Source organism: Microplitis demolitor, chromosome 8, assembly GCF_026212275.2.
Source record: "Microplitis demolitor isolate Queensland-Clemson2020A chromosome 8, iyMicDemo2.1a, whole genome shotgun sequence".
Lineage (NCBI taxonomy): Eukaryota > Metazoa > Arthropoda > Insecta > Hymenoptera > Braconidae > Microplitis > Microplitis demolitor.
This window is the reverse complement of record NC_068552.1, coordinates 5040441-5062321: the sequence shown is the minus strand read 5'-3', so window position 1 is coordinate 5062321 and position 21881 is coordinate 5040441. Positions and strand designations below refer to the sequence as shown.

The 21881-nt window shown below is 27.3% G+C and overlaps 1 protein-coding gene and 2 long non-coding RNA genes across 3 annotated transcripts; 1 reads left to right on the top strand and 2 right to left on the bottom strand.

The window, feature by feature from the left end:
- The first annotated feature begins 9306 nt into the window (after positions 1 to 9306).
- Positions 9307 to 10145, top strand: LOC128668409 (uncharacterized). The gene is made up of 3 exons (XR_008404147.1): positions 9307 to 9586; positions 9767 to 9944; positions 10032 to 10145. It is a non-coding gene; the product is annotated as an uncharacterized LOC128668409 (long non-coding RNA).
- Positions 10146 to 14058: 3913 nt separating this feature from the next.
- On the bottom strand, positions 14059 to 15072 carry LOC128668444 (uncharacterized). Its single transcript, XM_053741508.1, has 2 exons — positions 14257 to 15072; positions 14059 to 14152 (listed from the first exon to the last, which is right to left on the bottom strand). Exons 1-2 carry the CDS (start codon positions 15070 to 15072, stop codon positions 14078 to 14080), a joined length of 891 nt encoding a protein of 296 aa, XP_053597483.1. The 3' UTR covers positions 14059 to 14077.
- A 379-nt stretch (positions 15073 to 15451) lies between these two features.
- On the bottom strand, positions 15452 to 21436 carry LOC128668397 (uncharacterized). Its single transcript, XR_008404138.1, has 3 exons — positions 21375 to 21436; positions 15839 to 15979; positions 15452 to 15524 (listed from the first exon to the last, which is right to left on the bottom strand). It is a non-coding gene; the product is annotated as an uncharacterized LOC128668397 (long non-coding RNA).
- Between the last annotated feature and the right edge of the window lie 445 nt (positions 21437 to 21881).

The following is a 21881-nucleotide window of genomic DNA, read 5'->3' as shown; positions in this document are numbered from 1 at the left end:
AGTGTACATTAAGACATGCTTAATTTTTAAATGTACATGAAAAAATTCTATTCGTAATAGTATATTGCTATAGTTTCTGAATTATACTAGATTTATCATATAGCCATTAAACCCCATGCGCAAATTGTTAGTGAAAAGTTACTAGAGAGAGCGATGAGTGCAAGCAAAATACATATATCTTGATAAATAATAATTGTTTAATTGAATTCAAAATAAATTAATTGAATAGAAAATGAAATACATATACCACCAATAAAAAAAATATAATAAATTATTGTCATTTAACCACTCATAGTATAGATAAAAAAAATTTTATACTATAGTATTTTAAATTACTCGATGTCAATATTACCAATCATGTTAAAATATATATTTTAGAATGATTATTATTTAAGTCATCAATTCATAACATAGATAATTAAATTTTAATATAATTTAAAATTTATTTAGAATAATTATTCTAAATAAAATTTTAATTGCATCATTTTAAAGCAAATGTCATTACTTAAAAATAATTTTGAATATTTTATCTCTCTAGAATAGTTGGTGGTGGTTATAAAAAATAAGAAAATTTTTTTTTTCTTTTTTTTAGTAAAATTTTATTATTCTAAATACATTTTTTTTTCTAAATCTAAAATATAATTTAAATTATTCTAATATTATTATATCTTTATGACCCCATGGTAATGTGTCTGATGAATCATTTAATATCATTCTTTTGTCATCATTCCAACTTAATGCCAACTTTTTTTGGCTTATTGTATTTACTTCATGTTTTTTACTTTTTATCATCCACTGACTTTTTACTAAATTATCATGCTCAAAAAGACATTGTTTATAGTCATTAAATGTTATTGTTCTAATGGTAGCATTTTTTACACCTTTAGCTTTCATTTTATCTGGTTCACCATGAACCCTAAAAGTATAAAGTTTTGCTCTTAAACCAGCAAACTCTTCCATTATCTTGCCATTATTTTCATCCTTCATAAGTCCAACAATTTTCTTATTGACCAGTGGAATATTATAAATATTATTTTGTGGATAGTCTGAGGTGTCAAATTTATTGATATCTCGCTTTATTAGCGCATAAATATCAGGAACTTTAAAATGATATATCAGACTATCTGTATCTGTGTACATTAATTTTACTTGATTGTGTGGTATTGTTTGATGTATATAATTATAATGGAAATCATAAATATAAGTTTTTGACAATTCAAGTATAGCAAATCCAATATATATTGGTTTTTTAAATTCTACATTTACACGTCTCATTTCAATTAATGAAAAGTCTCCATCGAAAATTAAACAGCTGTGAAAATTTGGTCTTGCAATGTATGATCGAGCACCATAACGGCCTCGCCATTCTTTAACTAGTTTTACATCTCTATGTTTTCTTTGATTTTCCATTGTTTTTCCAAAAACTGCATTGTTCATTAATTTGAAAAAATTCTTTTCAAATTCATTTTTAGCTAGCTTTCGTTTATCTGTATTCAAGTCAATATATTCTTTTAACCATGGGCTTTGATTAAATTTTAATACTTTATGAACATTAATTAATCGCATTCCTAGAGCTAAACATTGTTTAAGATTTCTATAATGAATAACATAATTTATTTTGTGTTCGAGTGATGTTATAAGTTTAGAACTTTTTCCATTTGGTGGTACCATGTGCTCTGGACATAAGGGCAAATCTTTGTGATAATCATGAAGCTCTTCGGGATATTCCAGATCTACCTCCAGGATATACCCTTCAGAGGAATCATCAGGAATTTTCCTGATAGCTTCACTGATTTTATCATCATCATAAATTGAAACAATTTCATGAGTTGATGGATCAGTTATACTTTCTGTCCATTGAAAAGAACTATATGGTAAATGTTGTGACATGGCAGCACCATACAGATTATTAACATCAAAATACATCAAGTATGATGTTTCTTCATTGGGATTATAATCTTTACCCATATATGGATTATTGGCTTTTGCATAACGATTTGAACACTGTGCCATTCCTCCTCTTGTACCTTTCTCAATAAATAAAAGCATATCTACATCATTCAAAAGCTCAAGTTCAATATTTGTTTTCTTTAGCATTGCATCGAATGCAAGACCCGGTGCTGTATAATAATGTAATGGGTCTAAATTATAAGTTTCCATACAGCTTGAACGGAATTTTTCAAATATATCAGCTAATAAGAGAACATCAGTCTTTAAATATAGATCTGAATATTCACCAATAGTATTTAACTGAAATGTATCCCAGATTTTATTAGCATGTTCATAATCCTCATCTGATATATCACAATCATTTAATTTTGAATAAAACAATTTCTTTTCTGGTAGCTGTGTTTCATCTAGTTTACTCCAACTATCAATATACTCATATGGAAATATACCTTTCTTTGTAACTAATTCAAATTTATCATAATTATCTTGATACTCTGAGCGGGTTATTTTTTTATCATCAATATCTAAATTTGATGCTAATTTTTCAATGCTGCTAGCCATAAATTTTAAGGAATCAATGAAACGTAAATTTACAAAAGTCCCATCAACATCCTGTCTAAAAGATATATATTTTTCTTTTGTTTGTGGCAAAATAGTGATTGATTTGTCAAATAATTTTACTAATTCTTTTATTAAAAAATGTGCATCATAGCCAGAAAGATTATGAAAAACTACTGGAATATAATGTTTGTTTTGATAATTTAAATTACAGCGTGCATGTGCTGCACCACGATATTTACCGGTCAAGTGACAATGATCGCGATGTTTAATATCTTTTGCTGTAAAAGCACGTTTACAAATGTGACATGTCTTTGCAGCTGAAAATTGTTGTTGTTCATTAACACCAAAGTTCATTGCAATATTTTCATTCAAGCATTCATTTACTTCTATCGCAACTGATTTTAATTCTAAAACAAACCATTCTATGCAATCTGAACTGCGTTTTAGTTTAAATTTAGACTTGTTATTATCATAATTACAATGCTTATAGTATGCAATACTATGAGGAACATGTTTTTGTGCTCCATTTTTTTCTGATTCTATAATGCATTCAAGATCAGCATAAATGACAAATGGCACTGGTTCTTGATAATTTATATTTTTAAATTTCAATATTTTATCTTTAGGGAACGTAACTCGAATATTATTCATTCTCAAACAATCAACTCTATGCTGATTATATGATTTTTCAATTCGAAAATGATTAAGGCATATATCACACAAGTATGATTTTCCATTATGTTTCGAAATTTGCTTGCCGACTAACCGTGAAAGATTTCTTATTAATGTATAATGAAATGCGCTTCTTACTGTTTTTAAATCATAATCAACCTCAATATTGCTATAATTACTCTCAATAATAAAAAGATGAATTCTTTTTTTATCTGGATTAGCTTTACTTAAATATATCGGAACTAAAATTTCTTTATCATTATAATCAGATGTTTTTTCCAATCCATAAACATTAATCGCTAAATCATTGAGTTTTTCGAAACGTGGAATATCTTGCAGTGGAGTTGGAAAATTAATACCTTCATACTTGAGAACTTTGCTGTAGTCTGGATAGCTTGATGTTCGTTCTGGATGTGTTGATGAATATAACGTAGCCATCACACACCACAATAGGCAGCGATCATCATCAAAGTTTTGAATGTTCAGTATGGCTTTTTTGTCTTGAATAAATTTTGGTAGTTGTATAAATGTGGATATTCCTCCTCCACCCAACGGCGTAAAATGGTTTATATTAACCATTAAGTTGCTGATTTGAGCTAATGCCCATCCTGAGTCTTTTGAATTAAATTCTTCAACTTTTTTTAGCAATGGTTCAGACACATTTTCATCAAACCATTCATTAATATTAGTGCTAGGTAGAATTGATTCACTTTTTGTATTAAAATGTTTCATCTCTTCACTAATTTCAGCATCACGTACATGATTAAATTTGCATGCTAAATTGGTATGAACTTTGATTGATTGATTAGTTTTCATCAATTCATCAATTTGTTGATTGAAAATAACTTTTGCATCATCTAAAAATGAGCTCACTTCCACATGCTTTAGATTAACGATCACTCCACTACACATTCTATTATTGAATATCTTTACAGAGTCTTTCCATTGGACACGATCTTCTAATCGATCGACATTCACACTGCCACCACTAACTACATTGCTATCACGTTTAAGTTTTAATTTATGATTAAAGTCTATTGTTAATGCATGATGGATGGCTATACATGCTTGAATTTGATTGCGATCACCCACTGACAGATTAGGAAGTTTCAGAATTTTATTGTATATTTGCAAATACTTTTGGGCAATATTTTGCCATTTTTCGAAAACTTCACGATTTGTTAAATAATCGAGTTTTAATAAGCGACTATATGCAGCTTCTATTGTTTTATTATACTTTAAATATTCTTTATTCATTTTAAAATGATGTGATTCTGTGACAACGAGAAACAATAACTGATATTCTAACGATAAAATCACGAGTCTTTTATATGGTCTGAATTTTTAAGTGGAGGGAGGTAATTCTCCCACCCGAAATTTGAAATAGCTATAACTATGATTTGTAAGATTCCATTTTTTAGGATATATGAATCATTAGCTAAATTCTAATGAATATTTAATTCATTTGGTATATATTGAATACACTTTTATGCATATTATTTAAATGTTAAACAAATATTCCCCATAGATTGAATACAAAAGATTGGAATGCATGTAAGAAATTCCATCTTATATAAGTGATTTTTATTTTATGTATATACTCAAATTACTTGATAATTTAAGTTCTTATACTTTAATGTTTTTTTTTTTATGAAAACTTATTAAGTATATTTTATAGATGTATTAGGAGAATCGGAATGTGTTCAGTTTAATCTTATTGGCGTATTGAAAAAAAACTTTCTGTCGCTTCAAAAAGGTGATATTGTAAAAAGTATATTTTTTAATGCTAAAATTTTAGCTCACATTAGGGGGGGGGTATAATTTGAATTACTAAAAATCATTGAAATGTTACATTTTGAATATGCTGATATAGGTGAAAAATTCAGATCAGGGAGTAATAATAATATTCTCTTGCTTCAAAAATTGTATATATATATCATTTCAAGCATATTGCTATATAGCTTAAACTGGAAGTATTCCCGCGCCGCAAAAATTTAAAGCGTGCATGTGGATATACTCTAGCTATACAAGTTCGGAGCAAGAATATTCCCGCGCCGCAAATTTGAACGACCACGTGGATATATATTCCCTAGCTTTGGTATACTCTCAGTTCGGAGCAAGAATATCCCGTGCTGAGAGTTTGAACGAGCACGTGGACTCCCCTCCATTTAACATTCTTCTGTACAGTTCGGAGTAAGAATTTACCGCGCCGCAAATTCAAACGAATAAAATACAGCCATTGGTTAAATATTATATCCTGGTGGGGTGAGATGAGAGATTGGAATCCACATGGTCGTAGTATTATTATTTCTTTCAGATAATTTTATTTTATTAAAATAACTAGGTATTTTTTTCCCTATAGGCATAAAACATATTTTGCTTGGAGACAAGAAAATTTTTTCAATAACATGAAAAAAAAATATAACATATATATTTATAATGCCTATTATGTATATATATCTGTATTTATAATACCTATTATGTATATATATCTATATAATACAATATATATATATATATATATATATATATATATATATATATATATAATGCAATAAATATACAGCAGACTCTGGTTATAAGTTACATCGGACGCTCTACTCACTCTTATATCAATTTCATTTTTTTCCTGTATGTAAGAGTATAGACAGCAATATAGCTTATAACCAGAGTATACAGTATATCTAAAATTCGATTAAGAATAATTATAATAAACACATTAAAAAATTAAATTTTTGTGGATAATATCACAAAAACTTATAACATTTGCATACCAAATACTGAATATTCCACAAGAACATATATCGAGAATAAAAAAATAAAATTTATTCTATTTTAGAATAAAATAAGAGAGAATTAAAAATTTCTTAGAATATTCATTCAAATATTACATCGTATTAATTGCATACCAAATACATCTTATAAATAAAATAAAAAAAATAATAAAAATGTATCGATTTAAAAATACTTGTTCTAAGAAAATAATATACGGATGTTTTTTTCTATATAAAATTTTTCTATACTCATCCTTCAAAGAATAACTGATGTTTAATATTGCATCATCATTATATTTCGCATACCAAATAAATCTATTTATAGCTTTAAAAGAGTTAGTCTATTTATAGCTTAAAATAATCAACCTAGCTCTGGCTTTTTTTTAAGCATAATAAAGGATGTGTTTATTTATTTATATTTTTTTTCTTTTTTTTAAATTAATTTGTTAAGTGGCTGTATATTCTTTCAAATATCTTAACATCGTACAAAATGTTTGGAAAAAATTTAAGAGGAGAGGGGTAATTTTTGACAAAAATTTTTAAAAGAGAAGGGGGTAATTTGAAAAAATTTTAGAAGAGAGGGGGTAATTTGAAAAAATTTAAGATGAGAGGGGGTAATTTTTAAAAAATTTTGAAAAAAGAGGGGGTAATTTTAAAAATTTTTAGAAGAGAGGGGGTAATTTGAAAAAATTTTTAAAGAGAGGGGGTAATTTGAAAAAATTTTTAAAGAGAGGGGGTAATTTGAAAAAATTTTAAAAGAGAGGGGGTAATTTGAAAAAATTTAAGATGAGAGAGGGTAATTTTTAAAAAATTTTGAAAAAAGAGGGGGTAATTTTTAAAAAATTTTAGAAGAGAGGGGGTAATTTGAAAAAATTTTTAAAGAGAGGGGGTAATTTGAAAAAATTTTAAAGAAAGGGGATGATTTTGAAAAAAATTTTAAACAGAGGGGGATAATTTGAGAAAATTAAAGGGGGGGGGCGATAAAACAGACATTGAAATAGTAAATGTTGCATGATCGTGTTGCTAATCAAACAGATTTTGTGCATGCAACATGCTATCGATAACGCAGATTCTGCACAGACGATACTGCTATCACAATAAAGCAGATTTAGTACCGACATTAACCTGATGTTGATAAAAAAAACAACTAGCCTAGATACAAACCCTCGGTCGGTATTGCAGATTTCTGCTTTATCGGGGGGCAGAACTCCCCTAGATCAACTGGGAACCTTGTTTCCGTCAGGATTATGAAAAAATTTTTTTAAAAATAAAAATGGAAATTGTCTCTAATAAAGAAATATTTACCCTCTAAAAATGAATTAGTGAAATTCACTGCAAATCAGTAGATAGTCACTATTTCTATAGCTATAAGTATACCACTAATTCAACCAGTGGTATACTTATAGTTGTTTCCCAGTGAATATTCACTAATTCAAAGTGAATTTCACTGATTCATTTTTAGAGAGTAGATAAACGACCTCTTGTGAACAAGTTTTCACCTAAACATATATTCTAAAAACTATAAATAATTAACGTATAATTGATAATTGAATTAAAGAAAATAACACATTTAAAAAGTTATAAAATTTTTTTATTTAATTATTATTTACATGAGCTTATGTATATTCAAGCAACGATGTATAAAAGTGGTTATAACATTAATACTAATTTTACCAATATTCTATTATTACAAAGTATATATTTGCTGTTATTTATAAAGCCAATAATTTAGAATAATCTATCAATATCGAGTGTAATTTATGATACTAAATTAACATTGCAATCTCAATAATTTAAATACTTTAGGAATGCTTTACATATTCGGCTTACAAGTAATTTAAAAAAGTGATATGATAAATTGAAATTTTTACAATATTTATGACAAATATTTGGTATTTCCTCTTCTGACATAATAAGTTTTCAGATACAATAATAATTAATGTAACTAGACCGAAATTTTACAAGAATAAACAATCTAAAAACAATCTAAAGCCAAGTGTGTTACGAATGTATTATTTTAATACACATTTAATGTGTTCGGCTTTTAAGGCCATGAGTAAAACTATAGTTTTTGATTGTTTATTTAAGTAGTATTTGACAAGTGTGCTAATATTGACTTCACGCTTGACTTTGGAGTGCATAATTTACAAATAGAACTAATACTTAAATTGTCAGGGTGAATTAAATATCTATTTAATACTTGACATCACTTACAAAAACATCAGTCTCATCAACTTTCCATCTATTTGATCTCAGTGTACTGTGAAATCATTATATACCAAGCTCTGTGCTTAAAATATTGAATGCATCGATATCGTCGAATAAATTAAATGATTCAGATTTTCTAGAAAAATTTAAATTTTGTTCTGAAGTCTGATTTTCTCCCATTGCGTATAAGTTGAAATCACTAGCAGTGATTTGAGTAGTAGTAGTAGTAGTAGTAGTAGTAGTAGTAGTAGTAGTAGTAGTACCCGACTAGAAATTGTCCCAGTACTTATATTGGAGCCCACTTGGGATTTCATAGGGTAAGCCCAATAGGTCTATTCCATTCAGGGTCCGATTGGGAACCTTTTGGGATAGCCCAACGGAAAAATAGATAATTTTACAATAGTTCTTCCCAACTAGGGCCTAATTGGGAACTTATTGGGAAAGCCCAAATTAAATTAAACGATAAACACATCGGTTTTGTCTGAATGGGCCCTAATTGGGAACGCGTTGGGATAGCCCAAGGTAATAATAAATAATTATTAAGATTATTAACATTATAATCTTTACTATTTTTTACCTTATTGGGATCTGTTTAGGGCTCATTTGGGATATCTTTTTAGATTCTGATTAAATAATTTCAAGTTTAAATATTAATAAGAAAAATTTTTGGACTAGAAAAATAACACCCTGTAAGTATTTTTTTCTTAAAATTTCAGACCTTAAAAAAGCAAATAATTTTGAAAAATTTGATTGCTTTGAATGAAACAAATATATTTTTGATCTAAGTACAGTTGATTGACTGAAAAAATTTTCTACTTTAATAAAAACTATCAAAATTTTCTTTGTTAAAGTTATTTCCTTATAATAAGTAAATATGTAAAAATTAAAAGAAATATAATTTCCAAAATAATTTTTAATTGAGAATTCAAAACACTTGCTTAAGTATTAATAAACTTTGCATTTTTTACATAATCTATTTTTCCCTTTTAATATTATTCTTTTCCACTTTCATTTGTATTACAAGTATCAGTTGTGCATTTTTGAATTTTCCGCGCTTTATCTATTTAAAATATCTTACCAGATGGCGCTGGGGGAAGTTTATTATTTTTAATCATGATAACTTAACCTAATAATAAAAACATATGTGATAAAAAAATAATATATACGGTCGAGTATTGAATGAAAATAAGTGAATTTCTCGTTTTCTTTTAATTTTGAAAAATTCAACATCATTCGATATTATCAAACTTTTCTAGTGTATATTTACGCTTAATTAAATTTTATTGTTTTGAAGTGTAATTTTTTTTGTGTACAGTTTTTAGTGTAATTGAAAATGTCAATTGGAGATCGAGCTTATATAAATCGTCAACTAGGACGTTTACGAACAATAAATATCAACAGTAAAATACCACAGCTTCATAGTAAGTGATTATTCACATAAGTTATAAACTAACAATAATAATAATAATAATAATAATAATAATAATAATAATAATAATTGAACTTAAAAATTAACTCGATTTAACTATAAATGCAATAAATAAATCTAAAAAATAGAATTAATTATATTAATAGATTAAAATTTTACAATTTATTTTCAGAAAAAAAGATTACGAAAAATGATAAGTCCGAAACACACTACAGTAAAAAATATGGGTGATGTTTTACGAGGATTTTTGAGCCGTGATGTTGCTTTAAAATTCGTTCCAGCAAGATTATCATCCAAGGATGTGACAAAAAAAATTTTTAAACATACTAATTTTTACTCAAGCATTCAAGGTAAAAATTTTGATCACAAGTTGTATCTTGATTAAAAAAAAAAAAATAAGTTCTTTCATTAATACTTTTTTTTTCTAATTATTACAGAAATCTTTAGTAAAAAATTAACTTCCAGTCCTGAAAATCCACTTGACGACAAAGCAATTTTGTCAGCGATGACAACAATAATTCAAGGTGCTCGAGATTGGGATGGCCATCGACTTCTTCGCTTAAAGAAATGAATTGTAATTGATTGGATTTGTTACATTTTCATAAGTTTACAAATAAAAAAAATTTGCTTGGTAATTTACAGTTTATTTTTAATTTGTCAACCTATACTAGATTTTAAGCATTTTTTGAGCGGGATCAGACCGGGATTACTCGATCGGGAATTCATAGGGCTTACCCAATCGGGAACCTATAGGGACTGCCCAATCGTGAACCAATAGGGATTGCCCCACTGGGCCCCAAATACGTTTCTGCGTTACGTCCCAATTTGGGATCCCAATTGGGAAACCAAGTTGGGTCCCAAATGGGAGTACATGAAAATTTCTAGACGGGTAGTAGTATAGTAGTTTTTATCGACATTATAATTTACGTATTTATCTTCGGGTTGTGAAAAATAACCATAATTGTTTTGGTTACTATTGATTCCGTTGTTGGTAGGGTAGCAGTAATTGATATTATTATTGTATACGTTAGTGTTATAGTATCCATAATTATAACTTTCGCTGTAGTTATTATTACCGGTTTGTTGATTTTCACTGTATGAAATTTGAAAGTTGACGGACTTTGAGAAATGACTATCATATAATTTAGTGTTCAACTGGATATTATGTGGTAGATGATGATGATGATGTACCGTTGACCCAATTCCAACCGATGTATTAATTCTTTGGGACTTTGCATCTTCTTCGACGATGAACTGATTTATTTTTTTTCCGTCGTTATTTGCGGAAAATTTTCCATTATTGCCCGCTTTATTTTTCTGATCTAATTTCTTCTGTTTTTCGCGGCGATTTTGAAACTAAACTTTTACCTGTAAAATAATTATGAAATTAATAATTTTGAAATATCATATTAATGTATCGTTAAATAATAATTCAGAGTCATTATTTTATTACGAATTACGGATTTTTTAACATATATTCCATGTTCAGTGTAAAAAATCACATAAGAACTTTTTTTTGATGTAGCAAATTTTGAAACCAATTAACTTTTTATTAATTTTTCATTTATAGATTGAATCAAAAATTCTATATTCTTAAATTTAAATTGATTATTGCAGGGAGATATTATTCTCGATTGAAATAATATAGTGTCACAGTAAAGCCGGACCATGTTGGCTGAGTGACGGAAATTGAATTAGACACACGAAAAAATTAGTACGACTATAGTAAGATCTTTAATGGCTACAGTAATTTGTGATATAATCATTATCCGTTTTACCATAGTTATAGCATTTTAGCATGTGTTTATTTCAATTTCCGCCACGTGGTCAATGTGGTCCAACTAAATTATAATACCATAGCATTTTAAACAAGAATAATTTTTCCGTTAATGATTTTATTAATATTTACAAGGATCATGAAGTTAGCAGATAATTAGCAATATTTCTATTCTATTAAATAAATTAATTACAAAAAAAAAAAATATGCACACGTAGAAAAGTACAAAAATTATAGATTCAATTTTCCAAATATTCGTTTTTTATCGTATATCGTTTTTAAAAAATTAATTAGACGTTGGCTAACTGTATCACATATAAACAAACCCTTAAAATATACCAATTTTTGATGTTGATAATAGATAATTCAATTTGTAAATTTTATAATTCAAATAAAATATTTCATCAAAAATGTAGCTACTTATAAATGAAATTAAAAAAAAAACTATTTTTGATTTGTATAATGTCAATTTCTCGAATGAGTAAAAATAAAAATAGAAAAATAACCTTACCTGTTTGTCTTCGAGTCCTAATATAGTTGCGGTCATTGTTCTTTTTGGGCCACGTAAGAATTTGCTCTCCGTGAATAATTGCTCCAGATATCGAAGCTGCTCGATGGAGAACTTAGTTCGTTTTCTTGTCTTTGAGTTACTACCTATAAATCAAAATTAAAATATTGTAACAATTACTTGCTCAATTACTACTAAATATCTACAAAGTCATTTTTACACTGTTAAAAATTTCTGTAGTAATTTTACAAAAAAAAATGTTGGAAGTTATTACGCACAACAAAAAAGTAATTCTATAATTCCGTTTTGTAAATTTACAATACAATTTATTTCAACTCAATTTGAAAAAATTACGAAACATTTGTAGAAATTTACCAAACGATTATCGGAAATTCGCTCAGCAAAATTACAATACAAATAGTGTAATTTTACCAAACAAATTCTGTTAAAAATGGTTTGTAAATTCAAAATGATGTATTGTAAATTTACTACACAATTAAGTTCAACTTAGCTTACAAAAATTACAAAACATTTTTAAAAATATACCAAACCATTATCGGATATTCACTTGGCAATATTACAAAACAAATATTATAATTTTATGAAAAAATTTTTTTTTAAATTGTTTTGTAATTTTAACATGATGTATACAAAATTTACTATACAATTCATTCTAGCTCGGTTACGAAAAATTACGAAACCTTTATTGAAATTTACCAAACAACGACCGAAAATTCGCTTACTAAAATTACAATACATCTATTTTAATTTATTATATAATTCCAGTATTGAATATTAATCTGTTTAACAATATGTGATTTGATTAGACTAATTCTATTGAAAATCTTTTGTGATTTATGCACTGTGTATTATGGTTATTATGCTACCAATCTCATTTTAACTCACTCTGAAGAAATTTTTCAATATCCGCAGTTTTTAACATGAAGCATTTTGTTGCTTCGAGAATTTTTTTATGTTAAAAAAACTGCATAAATGTCTCAAGCTTTGTCGGATCATAATTTAAAATGTTTATTCACACCAGATTACCTAGAAGGATTTAATTTAGATAATTTAATAATTAAAAAAAGGATGCGATTTGCAGGCTTCTCGTCGAGATATCAAACTAAATTATTTACTCCGTTTATTAAATCAAGAAAATCTTTTATTAGATAAAATAATGGATAAATTACCATAAATCATTTTTTAAGTAAGATAACAGATGAACAATACATAAGTATAAAATTGTTATCAAAGATAATAATGTATTACAATCTATACTTTATATTGCATATACATATGAAAGCTTACTAAATGTAAACTGAAATAATTAAAACAAGAGTAATCTAAAATAAGTAATATAACTTAAAAAAATGTATTTTTTAATAGGAGTAGTTTAAGAATATGATTAATCAATAATGTAGGGGTCGATATCTTTTGTAAGCTTTGAGACCTTGGGATGAATTTTCGTTCCCTTTCGTTTTCCTCCTCGTTTCGTACCTTTTTCAGGATTTATTTCCAAAAATAATCTGAAAATGAAATTTAATTATAAGTTAATCTCAAATAAGAAATTTTTACCTAATGCGTACATGGAAAATTATTTAATAAAGTATAAGAAATTAATAAAGTATTGTGGTTTTTAAAGTAGCTAGTCTAGTGTAATTTAGTGAAGACAGGTCTCTGAAAATAATCTTACGATTTATGCTTTAGAATTTCTCTTATACAAATTTTACTAGCATCAAACTAGTCTGATAAGCATTAAAGAATCATCTCATTCAAGTAAATTTTTAAATGTATATTAACAAAACAATTGTTTCATTTAATGACTGTTTTAGTTGGGTTGAAAAAGTATTAAAAATCAGTGTCAATCAGTCCAAGAATAATCTAAATTTTTAACACTCACCGCTGAATAGCTTCAAGTGTGCCTTCGATTTCCGGGGGATAAACAATGCTAAATACATAATAGCATAGGAATGTTGTCAATATCCCTTCAGTAAATGATGGAGCATATATCATTATTGACTTGTTAATCACGATATGATATATATTCCCAGAGTCGTGTAAATCTTTTCCTAAAATAATAAAAACATTTTCATTAGCAAAAAAAAAAACAAGTCATCAAAATGTATATCTGTCCAACATTAAAAACGTCAATGTTTTATCGAAGAAAAAAAGGCTAGTTTTACATGAGTATACAAATGTTACATACCTCTAATCATCAAAACTGGATTAGCAACAGGTACACGTTCCAATAATTCTTCGTCAGTCAATTCTTCCTGAAAATTAAAAAAAAAATTACAACATTTAAATGGCATTCTTTCAATTTATCAAAATTTCGCTATCATATATTATTTCTATTTTTTTATAATTTATAACTTACACTTGTTAAAACATAAAAAAAATTTAAATTTTCTTTCATGAACTTTGTAATAAAGGCAAAAACAACTGCTTCATATGGCTCATCATTTTTCAAGTTATCGCTGTACTGTTGAGCTAATTTTAATGTGTTGCGAACGTATTTACTTTCTGCTTCTGTATCAGCATCAGCTTTACTCTTTTTTTTGTTAGCGGTCACTTCACGAGCTATTTCTCCATTTTTTGAATAACGATTGATGGGCTTAGATAGTTTTTTTAATGATAACTTCCATATGGAATTAATATTTTTTCCAAGTAGTTGATTGGCGTGCTTTATAATCAATTTACTATAATGAAAGTAAGACCAGTGTTCAAAGATTATCGATAACTCCTTTTCTGTATGAATTTTTTTTCGCTGAAAATAATAACACGCGTCCATTAACTCAATTATTTCTTCATCGACATCTCTCTTAGACTTGAAAATCTGAATCAATTTCAATCTTTGCTCTTCTAATGACGCCAAGACGTCGGGTTTGGGTTGAGCTGGCAAATAAGCGACGCACCCATACTCATCCTGAACTTTGGGCTTGTCAATAGTTAAATCGTCATCTAGATTATCAAATTTTTCATTACCATCTCCGGATTGACCGTTGAGATACTGTGCTGCGAAATAAATGGATTGTCTGAGAGATTCCACTTGACCATCCGTACTCTGATTTGCAATTTTTGTTATGAAGCTCTTTTTGTAAGTGTCGACAATTTGTTGACTTATGGATTGAGTGGTTTTGCGAGATATATTATTCAAGTCATTTAGTAGATAATCTCGAACTGTGTGAACCATTCTTTTTCGACTACGAGGTGACAAGGATAAACCCATACGCAAAGACGTTTGAACATTAGTAGGAAATTTCGGAAAAATTTTTGACAAATGATCCGTTCGCCTTGAGGATGATGATGACGTTGAGGACGGGAAATCTGCTTGATGTGAAGATAAAGTTTTAGGAGCTGCTTCTTTTGGGATTTCTAAAATAAAATAGACTGATGTTATTAATTTTAAAAAACTATAATAATTGTCTTAAGTTTAAAAAAAACGTCGATGAAAACTATTCATAGTGTAAAAAATTTTTCATGCGTACCACTTGATGAAGCAGAAGCAGTTTCTGGTGAAATGCTGCCATTCCAAGGGGTCTCTTCAGGAACAATTGTCAATAATAGTTGATCACTACCTTTGGCTTTAGCTAAGTCCATTAAAATCTCGTCTTCGTCAATTTCCGTGAAATCATCAGTATACAACTATAAAAATAGTAAAAATCATGAATTCCATAGTTATAAAAAAATTATTTCAAGTATAAATATTTTTCTTTATGAATGATAAATGTTTGAATCCTTCTAGCTAAGAAAATTAAATTTTTTCTATTACTCAATCACTAAAAATTATTTAGTTGTAAATGATTTATCATGTATCTGTTAATTATAATAATTATACTATCATTTGAAATTAAAATTAGTTTGAAAATTTTTTTCCTACTACGAAAGTAGAAAATGAAATTAAACATATCAATATAAAACAAAAAACTCATTTATATCAATAATAATAATAAAAGTACCTTATAGTTTTCGTCGGTGAGTTTTAACTTGATTTTCGCTCCGGAAATAAGTTCTTTTATTGACGCAGCTTTGACGGCTTTTCTTTCAGTTGGCTTATCGTGCCGAGCGACTTTGAATAAGGCAGCCATGATGTTCTTGTTCTTGTCAATCAGTTTAAAAATTTTTTTATTAGCTTATGTACAATAATTCCTCTATGTAATATAATGAAAACTTATTCGAATCATTTGGATTTTCAAATCGTACGTGTATATTAATTATCTATTTTATAGCCTTATTTACTTAATTTTCTAGTCAATAATAGCAATTACTTATAAGTTATAGTTTGTAAGCAACACAAGTGACCGTCAATCACTAGCTGGTTTAAATTTTGAATTTGATCCTATATAATAAAATAATATATTGATGAATTTCATCAAATGAAATAAAACTAATTAAATACGGTATAAATTTTCATAAGTACTGTCTTGGTTTATAGTGAAAAAAAAAAAAAGTTAAAATTATGTACATTTATAAAAATTTGAAATTATAATAATTTTACAGACTTTGCGAGACTAACCCGTATTTTGGTTTAACACATGAAAAAACGTTAATATTATAAATATGTAATTTTTCAAAACTGACGAGCTGACTAAATGTTAAACATTTGTACTCTAATACTCTTCCCAAACTGTATACGCCTAAATGAAGTATAAATTCAGTTTTCAAAATTTCTACGACAAAGTACACTTCAATGCTATCGTAGAGTATCATACAAATTTTTCCTACAACCACGTTGTATTGGTATCCTTCCCTTGAAACAAATAATCCATCCCCATGACGATATACTATACCGTTTTGACTATTTCATAGCACTCAACAAATTCATCATTCAATACGATGTTTGATAAGGCTTGTTGAATATTGTCGCTGTATTTCTTCATGTCAAATTTTATGCTATTCTTTAATTCTATGTCAGCATCAATTTCGCCGCCTGAACGCACAAAACATTGATAAAGTTCGTGTTTAATACTCAGTGACTTTGTGATATTTATGAAATTCCTCGAAAATCGTATTGCTCGTTTCATGAAACAATGTTTACTTTCGCTCCGTAATGTCCATGATTTCATTAATGGTCCAAATTGACGAATAAGAGCTGGATAATGTAAAAGGTAATGATGTTTTGGACGAAGAGGCTTTGGAAATAATGACCGTCGTAAATCGATGTATTCGCGAATAAGTGAATCTAAGTAAACAATAAACGTTTCATGAATCGCAGGAGCACATATAATCTCGATAATTTCCGACAGCAATAATATGCACTTCCAAGTATCATTATCAATATCATCAATTTTGTCATGAATTATTAACGGCAATAACCGAAGAAATGTCTACATTTGGCAAGCAGCACCTGATAGTCTTTGAGAGCTTGGTGAAACGGAACATAACTTGTCACGTTGATCTTCGGGAGAATATTTGAATTTTTCTATTCTTCGGTTTAATAATTTATACGAAAACCAACCCTGTTCCACAAGATTATCAAGAAACAGTTTTACATCGTACGCAAGAACACCTTCAAAGATGTCATGTCCTAAGCAAGGAGGCAAACCCGGAAGACAAACGTGGTAAAATTTTAGTTTGTTGAAGGCAGAATTAAATTTGATTCCCTTTATGATAACTGGTTTCTTATTACTTGTTTTATTTAATTTAGTGCAAGAACTTTTTTTTTTATCAAGACATTTTATAACTTTTTCATACGAATCAATTGTTCTATCAGGGTAAGTTTTAAATACTCCACTATCTGAATCAAATGATTTTTTGGTCATCAAGCAATACCGACAAAAATATTGAGCTTTGCTAAAATTTTCCACGAATCCTCCTAACGCATGACTCCCAAGGTTATCTCCAGTTACAAATACTAATGATCCTTTTATGAACTGATTAGGCGCAAATTCAATCCCGGAAGTTTCGATTTCTTTTAAGTCGTCAACAATCTTACCAAAAATTTTCTCGTGATTAAATATTTTTTCTTTGCATAATGCCACAAGATACATAGAGTTCACATGAGACCTTATTCTATCTGGAAAATTCCCAATACTTAAATAAACGGCCAAAATCTTATACTTAGATTTAGCAGAACCTAATGGATTCACCGTTTCGAAAGCATCCTGGTATAAAATGAGCTGAAGCGCGTTTGGATTTTCGTGAAAAAATTTATTTTCTTTAAATACACTTCCATCTGTAAAATCTTTCAAAACTTTGCTATTATTTTCTGGAAGTTGAAATTTCAATTCGTGAGTAAGAGATTTATTATAAAAAAATGTTTTAAAGTTTCTTTTAATGGAACATAGTGATAAAAACGTTTTTTGCCATTTTCAGAAGGCAACGAAATTTGAATTGGGTTAACGTAAGAAAATTTTTTTTCATAAAACTTCCTACGTTTGAAACTAGTTCCTAATTTATCTTCAATATTATTAAATAAATTATTTTCAAAAGAAGCATCGATAATATCTTTGATCACATCCGCTGATATATTATATTGGTCTAAATGTTTTGATAAATTATTATGTATAATTTCTTCATTTTTTTAATTCATTTTACACATTTCTGTTGCAATGTACTGCACTGTCGATGCCGGTAGAGAGAATTTAAATTCTAATTTGAGAAAAAAGTGTGCTAAATTCATTAAGAAAATATCTGAACTGTTTTCTTCACAGTATTGATAATGTTCCTCTGGAGATAATGTTGTTTCTATCAAGTTATCATCATTTTCAACTACAAGATCAGAAGAGTCTATATGATTGCTGCCACTATATAAATTAGATGATTGCTTTACTGTTTTTTTTTATGATATCTTGTAACATGCGATGAAAATGAATCAAGTTTATTGTAAGTTTTTTCACAATCTAAATAACCACACTTTATTGTGATGCCGTCATTAATGTGCATTCTCAAATGACTTATCATTTGTTTGTAATCGGTATATTTTTGAGTACAAAATTCTACGGTACAGCCTTCAGATATGGTACTTTGAATGATAACAGCTGGTGATACGTTATTAGTTATTTTCGCACTATGACAGCGATGTACATGGCTTTGTAATGACGCTAGAACGGAATATACTTTATTACAATGATTAAATCCGCAGATTAACTTATTAGTCAAGTTCGAGTGTTCTTTGAGATGTTTAACGTAATGATTAAATGATACATGCACAAATACACAAAGTTTGCAGTGAAACATTATTAAAAATCTTCAAACTTAGCAATTTGTATTGAAAATTAGATTTATATTCAGCTATAGAATAAATATTGATTCTAAAAATATAGACCGTCTAACTTTATCGAATTTAGATTTTAATTTTATGTTTGCAAAAGAAAACAATAAATTATTCAGATTTGTATTCGTAAGTCAAATAAAAAATTATGCTAAAAAAAAAATAAAAACTGATTGACACATTCAAAATCTGAAAATATAAAAATATTATTTCTTCTACGATGTATAATTATAAATATTTAAATACCTAGTATATGCATCGCATGAGTTTATTTTCTAATGACTGTTAACTGAAAAATTTACTTGACAATATCTTCATGTCATGGTTAAAGAATAGTGAAGATTTTTTATTGTTCACAGTTTTAGAAACTTTATACTATTGATGTGACTGCAATTTTACTGAAAAAAAATACTTTTGTTTTTTATTTTAAATAAATAACAAAAAAAAGTTCAATTTTCCTAAATTTATGATGTAATTTTTAATATCTTATATAGTTTTTATCTAATTCAGACTTTATAACTTAAATTGTGTACATCCCAAAATAAATCTATAAATCGATCTCAGAATTCAGAATAAAAATTACAATCAATATTGCCTAAAAAAATGAATAGATTTTCAAAATAACGGTCATACTACTCCTTCTTCCAAATATTTAATAAGTAAATATCGTTAATTTAAATTAGAATGTTAACGGAGTTTATGCAATGAAAAATTTAATTAAAATTAAAACATAAAATACATTGTTTTTTTTATGAATGAATAAGTGAATGTGATCATAAATTAATAAACATCAATGTTTGATGACTTTCGCTTGAAAAAAAAAAAAAATAAAAAAAAAACATGAATGAGAAAGATAATACTTCTAGCAATAAGTGAATATATAAAAATACTATCCACCGGTTTATAATTGTAAAAAAAATTGAAATGAAATTAAAATTTTATTTCTTATGTAGCTAAATGTACACTACTATGATCTACAACAAAACAATCCTATTGCCATTCACGAGAAATTTGCTACATCCTCTACGATCGTACTACCTTAATAAAATTGTATTAGAATATATTCGGCTGTCCGATTTCAAAACACAATAACTTACATTTCTTAGATTTTTTAAAATTACTTCATGAAAAAAAATTTTACACTCTAAATTGGTAAAAAACTAAATTTATGTCCAAAAGATATCTTAATAGAAAAACTTTGAAGATAAAAATCATTAGATAGTGTACTTCATGTAATAGAAAAAGCGACAATACTGAAAAAAGTAAGTTTAAAAATTTTTCAATTCCTGTGTTTTAAAATTGGGCAGTCGTATTAATTGAGGGATTTTTAAGCTATATTTCTGTAAGAGATTTCAAGCCATCTAAAATTATAAATTAAATTTGAAATAGGACTTATTTAATATTTTTTTAAGTAATAAAAAATTTATGAATCAAAGAATGACTGTGAATCCAGCAGATATACACATTTTTCAGAAAATTAATAAATGTATAAAAATAAAAAAATATAAATTGATTGGAAAAAATGTACTTATAAATTTTAAAATTCTTTAAATGCGCTCTGAATGACTAGATTCACAGTCACATAAATTAAAATAATGAAAAATTTTTAAAATTATGAACACGAAATAATTAAGAAATTTTTGTAATTAAAATTTGAAATAAATCACTGAAACAAAAGAATGAATAACTACGATTCTACCAGACTATAATTAATTTTTAATGTTTAAGAAAAATATATAAATCATCAAATATAAATAAATTAAATTTGAAATAAGACTCAATTAATAATTTTAAATGCAATAGAAAATTTAGGAATCAAAGAATGACCTTGAATCCAGCAGACATACAGATATTTCAAAAAATTAATAAATTTATAAAAATAAAAAAAATCATTCGTTTGGAAAAAGTTTATTTTTAGATTTTAAAATTCTTTGAATGCGCATATTTTAAGTTTTTTTTATGGATTTTGTATTTAATATTTTTTTTTTATTGTTAGAAAAATTAATTAATGTCTGCTAGATTCACAGTCATATAAAATAATATACTTAAAAATTTTTAAAACTATGAACGCGAAATAATTAAGAAATTTTTTTAATTGAAATTTGAAAAAATTCAATGAAACAAAAGAATGAATGACTATGAATCTTTTTTTTTTGCTAATTTCAAAAAATTACTTAATGTTTGCTAGATTCAAAATTATAAGAATAATCAGATGACTAGATTTGATCATTCTGAATAACTATTGATATCAAATAAAAGATTGATTATTATTATGTACTTACCAACAATTTCTCAGATTCTCGCTGTCAATAAACGACCTTCGATTACGAAAAATTCCTTTCAGTTATTAAAACAATAGTTTCATACGTATTATTAACTTTTTACTATTTAAAGAGGTTATTTATTAATAATACCAATGTAAACAAACAGATTTATAAAAATATAATTCTGTAAATTTTCCTTGCTTATTATAATTTATAAGCCAAACCTTTTTCTTAACTCAAGTGACACTAAATAATAATTATTTGTAGTTTGATCTCAGCGTTGGCTAGCTCGTGTCGAAGCCTTTTGTCGCGCAAAGCCGGGAAAACAAAAGACGCAGGTTACGACACGTCGAGACTAGCAACATTAAAAGTTTTTGTACACGCTTATTTTTTTATTCAAGTCTGCACTTGTCAATAACTACACTTTTTTTTATAATCTAAACAGTTTCGTTGTAAATAAAACACGTAGAATTACATCAATATAATTCAAATAATGCCTGCTGCTTCTGCTCATATGCGTTGTTA

Coding starts and splice junctions, on each gene's coding strand:
- LOC128668444 (XM_053741508.1), bottom strand. CDS start 15,072: ATGGTTCACACAGTTCGAGATTATCTACTAAATGACTTGAATAATATA. Junction 14,153..14,256: donor TTTTTTATGTTTTAACAAGT/GTAAGTTATAAA, acceptor TTTAATTTTCAG/GAAGAATTGACTGACGAAGA.